Source organism: Nuphar pumila, chromosome 7, assembly GCF_984573655.1.
Source record: "Nuphar pumila chromosome 7, dmNupPumi1.hap1.1, whole genome shotgun sequence".
NCBI classification, from domain to species: domain Eukaryota; kingdom Viridiplantae; phylum Streptophyta; class Magnoliopsida; order Nymphaeales; family Nymphaeaceae; genus Nuphar; species Nuphar pumila.
In genome coordinates, this window is record NC_143255.1 from 104230095 (window position 1) to 104235509 (window position 5415).

Consider the following 5415-nt stretch of genomic DNA (forward strand, 5'->3'; position numbering starts at 1 on the left):
TTTCGTCCCTACCTATTGATCACCTATCATGACTTTTGCTTAAAATCTCCACAATTATTGCTTGATGATGCGGATGGTGGAGGTCAAATATAAAAGTGGGGATATGCAGTTTCCATGTGATATCCGTTGATATGGATCCCGGTTGCCAAGTTCCACTAGGAAACCTGGATATGGATCCGTATCTGCACAGCTTTGACCCATGCAACTGTGCTCGCAATAAGAGGAAAAAAAGAAAAACTAAAGGAAGAAGAAATAGTTCCATAGGATGTGGATTCCAAATTTATGGGCCCAAACCCATTTACTGGAACTTGATCTGTAGGTTGGGATTGGAAGGTCCGCCCGTTTACATAGCTCATAATTTGTACCAGTATCCATCTCAAGCCAAATTAGAGCCCCTTAGATTGCCCATACGGCGTTGACATTGTACTGCCCACATCATTGATTGGTTGATGGTGTGTGAAAATGGAGGAAGGTTATGGTTAGGCATAGTAGCACTCAATGCCCTTTGATCCTGCTTGATGACATGGGCCACAGGTGGGATTAAGTTCCACCTTGAATGTCATATTACTTGTCCTCATGTCCAGATCATGATCGTCACCAGATGTATTACCATTACCACACATGCCAAATTCCAAATATTACTTAACAGTGATATATATATATATATATATATAGAGAGAGAGAGAGAGATATGTGTGTGTATGCAGTGAAAATTTTGGTGTGTACTTCTATGTACCAACCTTAAATTGTCTAATCAAATGATGGGCAAAAAAACCATACACGTGATTTAGATTGTAGTAGGTTTGCTATAAGTTTTATTTGTTGGAGTGCAGAGGAATTTCTAGAGTGATATAAATTCTTAATTTTTAAGGATAATTTTATCTTAAATAAATTACCCTAGATTCCCTGTATTTGCATTTAAACATGGCAATCCGTCTAATAGTGGATCATAGCAGTAACCAATTATTGTCTAATCACGTAAAATTCTTGTATTTAATTTTTTGTGGTTGATTTTCTTATCGTTTTTTGTTTCTTTGATGTGTATTGAGTATTTTCCTAACATTATAGTCACGTATCAACCTTAGATTATTCAATCAATGGTCACTACAAAAAATAAGCTTTTGCTGGCGCACCCCAGCAATAGCGCCAGCATAAAGTTGCTTTTGCTGCTGCAGAATTGGGCTGCACCATCGAAAATGTTTTCGCTGGCGCAGTCAATACAGGGCCAGTGAAGACTTTTTTGCTGGTACAACATTATCGGGCCATGAAAAAGTGGGGGTTTTCCTCCTGCTTTTTCATTTCTTCTTTTTTTAGCCTCAAGCCCAACCCCAACTCCCATCTCTCTAGCATTGGGCATCTTCCCAATAGAGGAGGCTCAGGCCATTGCCGATGATGTCTTCTCCCTCTTTGTCAGGGAGGACGTCGACAAGGTCGAGCTCCTCTACACCAAGTTCGTCTCCCTCATCAAGTCTGAGTCCGTCATCCACACCCTCCTCCCTTTGTCAGCTAAAGGCAAGGTCTGCGACATCAATGGCAATTGTGTCAACGCTGCAAAGGATGAGCTCTTTAGCCTCACCACCCATGAGGGCAAGCTCTGCATCGAGTGTAATGTCGTTCGTCAATCAACGTCAAAGTTCTTGTAACGACCCGATTCAGGGCCTCTCGAGCTCGAGCTGGTGGACGTTAGTTTTTAGAGGAAAAATACTCAAAAATAACTCAAAACCATGTCAGAAAATTTTTTTATTTAATAATTGAAGGTTCATACATCTAGTTACAATATCATAACCATCTAAAGATAAAAGTAAAATAAAAAGTAAAGGTGAAGCATACTTCTGATGTGTTAGAGTTGCAGTTTGATACTAGGTTCTATGAGTGACAGCAATCCTTGAACCTACAATTGTAACAAAAAGAAGAGAGTGAATCTACAACCCAATAAGATTCTATTTACAAATAAATACAATCGTTACAATTATAATAAGGTCTAAGCTCCTAGTCTTAGTTTAGTTTGCTACTTTACACATGTGTCATTTATAAGTTTTACCCTTTTTAATACATTTTTAACATCATTCTCAGACACCTTTATTTTATTCAGTAATTTCGGATATAACCTTTTCAAGCATAACAACCCATATAGACAAGTTAGATTCTATGATGTTGGCCAGACATATGAACTATTCACAAAAATATAGTTTAAATCGGCCTAGACTACGAACATAGGTGTTGCTGTAGCTTGTCAATTGCAAGTCGGGAGTCAATTGGTAGCTAGCTGAAGAGCTTGGGTTGCTATACCTGCCCTCAATGTATTTCAATGAGGTATACATGCTCCTAAGGTTTTGTGGTTTATGCTACATTCTACATATGCCCAGTGGACAATATTTTAACTCCTAATAATCACTTAAAAACATCTAAGATAGATACCTCAACATTGTTCACCATGCTTCTTAGTAGAGTTCTCTATCATATTTTTTGAGGTTGATTTTCTTCTTCTTTTTTGTTTCTTTGATGCTTATTGATTCTTTTCCTAACATTATAGTCACGTATCAACCTTAGATTATCCGATCGCGCCAGCGTAAAGTTACTTTTGCTCCCGCATTGGACTGCACCATCGAAAATGTTTTCGCTGGCGCAGTCAATACAGGGCCAGTGAAGACTTTTTAGCTGCCATAACATTACACGCCAGAAAAAAGGGGCGTTTTCCCTCCTGATTTTTCATTTTTTCTTTTTTTAGCCTCAAGCCCAACCCCAACTCCCGTCTCTCTAGGGTTGGGCGTCTTCCCGACAGAGGAGGCTCAGGCCATCGCCGACGATGTCTTCTCCCTCTTCGTCAGGGAGGACGTCAACAAGGTCGAGCTCCTCTACACCAAGTTCGTCTCCCTCGTCAAGTCCGAACCCGTCATCCACACCCTGCTCCCTCTGTCAGCTAAAGGCGATGTCTGCGATATCAATGGCAACTGTGTCAACGCTGCAAAGGACGAGCTCTATCGCCTCACCACCCGTGAGGGGAAGCTCCGCGTCGAGTGCAACGTCGTCCGTCTGTGGACGCCGGAGTTCTCCCCGATCCTCCAGTTCGAGCAGGATCCCGTGCTCCCACTCTACCTCAATAGACAGATCCTCAGGGTGCTGCAGGAGTCGCTTGCCAGTGAGCTCGCCGCCCGGATGAGTGCCATGAACAACGCCATGGACAATGCACTCGAACTTAAGCAGAATCTGTCCATCGCCTACAACCGGCAGCGACAGGACAAGATCACTGGCGAAATTCTGGAGATCGTTGCTGGTGCTGAGTCTCTTACATAAATTCTCTGCTTTAGTTTATAATTGAAACCAAATGGAGAATGCTTCATGAAATTTAATGGTTTTCTTTTTTGGTTTTAGATTTCATGTACTGCATGATCATGGAGTCTTTTTTATAATTAATGTGTCTAATCTTATATGGTGTGTTGTAAAGCAAGGCCCAGACTATATATGTGAAGAGATCTTCGCTTCGTCGGGTGATTTTTAGTCTTTGTGAACTGTTGTGTGGATGGTTGAAATAATAACTGTGAAACAACTTGGCCTCAATGTTTTTAGCAAATCAACCTCATTTGCTTTATGATTCGATTTTTGTTGTCTTTATAACAGTTCTGATTTTTTTTGTTACTGTTCTAATGGTGTTTGGATTCCAGTATATGAGCTTAAGCTATTTATATAAAGAAAGTTGTGTCCGCTTAATTATGTTCTATGTGCAAGTGCAACCTTCAGTAAATTGGAATCCATTCAAGAACTGAATTGCATTTTGCAATATTCAATTGTGTTTGATCTGTAATTGACACTTTTTTAATTCTCGATTGGTGTGGGAGAAAGGATGCTCAGAGGCCTACTCATGGCTACTTTGACATCTTTAACCTGCTTAAGTTAACACCAGAACTGGTTTGCCCCTGTCTTTGGTTATGTTTGCAGGTTCAGATGGACTGCTTCTGTGAAATGTGGGACAATCCTAACTCTCTCGTGTTGTTATTTTCTAATATAGTTAAAGAGAAGAAACATGCCAGTTCTTGCTTCAAAAGAAACAATAGGAAGAAAATCATACATGGGTGAAATTTATTCACAAACAAATGGTTTACCTCCAATCTTGTACAATGCTAAAGTTTATTTTTATAACAAGTGCAGTCAGTATGAACTTAGTACTCTTACCAGTGACCCCAGTACTCTTACCAGTGATCCCTCACTGAAAGTAGTACTGGATCTTCAGAAAGTATTGCAGTTGAAGTCCCAAACATCAGATCCAATTGTAAGCTGCTTATAGTAACAAATGATTCTATTAGTCCGCAGATTGAGATCCCTTGCCAAGTTATAAGCACATTTTTTGAGCATCAGCTTGAGTCAACTACCAATGCCCATGATGATTTTAGTGTTCTAATCGAAAGTGAGGATTCAACTTTTGCCAGTTCAAGAACTCAAACTTTTAGCAGCTTGATTCAACCACAATCACTGATGAAGGTACTCTTGTCTGTTTTTCCTTCAGAATTAAATAGCTTATGGTAATGCCAGTTACTCTGTCTGATCATCTTCTTTTTGGACTTTTTTCTTGTGTTTCTTCTTTTAGTTGATAGAAAGAATTTAATTAGTAGACTTGATCATAACCTTGGGTGACATGGAACAAATGATCTCCTTTTGTTATATTTGTTGAGTAAGGCCTTGAGGATTATTCTGTTTTGATATTCACTTAACAGTAATCAAAGTGTGAAGATTGTTGTTTGTATTGCTTTTATTTTGCATTACAGATTTGGTTCTCATGTACGCAAAACAAATCACTTCTTTGTGCTTTCACTTTAACATCATTTGTCAAATGTCATGCCATCTCCAATCTGTTTCGTATAAAGAGGATCACATGTTGAAACATATTGAGTTGATAAAGAGGATCATACAAATTTGTTTTCAATCCTGATTTGTAGGTAGTAGTCCTGCTCTCAACATTCTAAAATTTAATCACAATTGTGACTTGTGTAAGTAATTGCAGGGCTTTCTCTGGTTTTAGTGGCATCGCTTTCTTTGGTTTTCTCTTTTGTGTTATCCTCTTTGTTGGTGGTTCTCTTCTTTAATACTGTCTTGGTTCTTTATCAAAAGAATGATAATTTTCTCTCGTTAAATTTTTTTTATCACCCATCATTGCTTATCTTTGTCTATACAAAAAATTCATATTCTTCTTTGTCTATATTTTGGTTAGCACTTCATTATTTACTGAAGTGCCAAAAATTTACTTTTATATTTCATATTCTCTTTAGACATTCAGGAAAGGCAGAATAGGCAGTCATGGAGTGAGGCCGTTGAAAGAAAAGAATCTTAGACATGTATCATCACATGCATCGACACAAGAATCTCTTTCTCTCAAAAATCTCAAAGTTTACGCAAGAATATAATTAAAAGAAAGTGTAAAAG

At 38.7% G+C, this 5415-nt stretch overlaps 1 protein-coding gene across 1 annotated transcript; it reads left to right on the forward strand.

Annotated features, from left to right (window-relative positions):
- The first annotated feature begins 462 nt into the window (after positions 1 to 462).
- LOC149832734 (ATP synthase gamma chain, chloroplastic-like) lies at positions 463 to 3294 on the forward strand. Its single transcript, XM_090013293.1, has 3 exons — positions 463 to 472; positions 1315 to 1605; positions 2729 to 3294. Exons 1-3 carry the CDS (start codon positions 463 to 465, stop codon positions 3292 to 3294), a joined length of 867 nt encoding a protein of 288 aa, XP_089869419.1.
- The last annotated feature ends 2121 nt before the right edge of the window (positions 3295 to 5415 follow it).

Excerpts from the sequence above, each read along its gene's own strand:
- LOC149832734 (XM_090013293.1), top strand. Across the intron at positions 1,606-2,728 it reads GGGCAAGCTCTGCATCGAGT|CCTCAAGCCCAACCCCAACT; the intron begins GTAATGTCGTTC and ends TTCTTTTTTTAG.